Source organism: Morus notabilis, unplaced genomic scaffold (assembly GCF_000414095.1).
Source record: "Morus notabilis unplaced genomic scaffold, ASM41409v2 C11299147, whole genome shotgun sequence".
Lineage (NCBI taxonomy): Eukaryota > Viridiplantae > Streptophyta > Magnoliopsida > Rosales > Moraceae > Morus > Morus notabilis.
The window spans coordinates 1-732 of NW_010384593.1; the positions used below are offsets into that span (position 1 = coordinate 1).

The following is a 732-nucleotide window of genomic DNA, read 5'->3' on the forward strand; positions in this document are numbered from 1 at the left end:
ATGGACTCACCTTTCCCCGTAGCGGAAACTGCACAGAGATGGTTGGCGTAGGTTCCTGCTCCTATGATGGGAGTGTCCCCAATCCTCCCAACCATCTTGTTGACAAATCCCCCAGTGGAAGTTGCAGTGGCTAAATTCCCCTGGCTATCAACTGCCACACATCCAACTGTCCCGAGTTGGCTATCACCGTTCCCTATCAGTTTCTCATTCTTCGGAGCTTTTGCAGTCGGTTCTGTGTAATCAAGCTATGTACAGTTATGGCAGTAAGTAACCATGTCACAGTCAGAGAAGTGTATGAAAACATTGATATCTACTAACTGTATCCTATGCAATTTTTTTTTTAACCCGAGAGGGGGGGAGGGGACAACAAAGAAGTTGCTTATTAAGTTCTGAAAGCTAAGATTGGTAATTGATCAGAAACAGAACATGCTAAAGAAGATACCTGAATTCTGTTCGCTTCTTTTGCTTGCTTTAGCCGTTCAATATTTTCTGCAGTAATGAAATGACTTGAATCCACAGTCTCAACACCCTAGAAAGTTCAGAAAGACAGAACCTTACAAGAAAGTCCAACAAAAAAGTGTAACTTTTAACTTTGTTCTTCAGCTTCTATTGAAGCTTGTACTGCAATGAAGATAAATGTGTCTTTTAACTTTTAACTTTGTTCTTCAGTTATTTGGATTAAACCTTACATATGTCACCTAAATTTGAGGTTAAAATTAATTAATGGATTTT

At 39.5% G+C, this 732-nt stretch overlaps 1 protein-coding gene across 1 annotated transcript; it reads right to left on the minus strand.

The window, feature by feature from the left end:
• Positions 1 to 6: 6 nt before the first annotated feature.
• LOC112094856 (isoaspartyl peptidase/L-asparaginase 1-like) lies at positions 7 to 529 on the minus strand (the record flags this gene model as incomplete). Its single annotated transcript, XM_024176568.1, has 2 exons — positions 7 to 245; positions 443 to 529. Coding segments are annotated over 2 exons (326 nt in total), but the record flags the coding sequence as incomplete, so codon positions are not given.
• Positions 530 to 732: the final 203 nt, after the last annotated feature.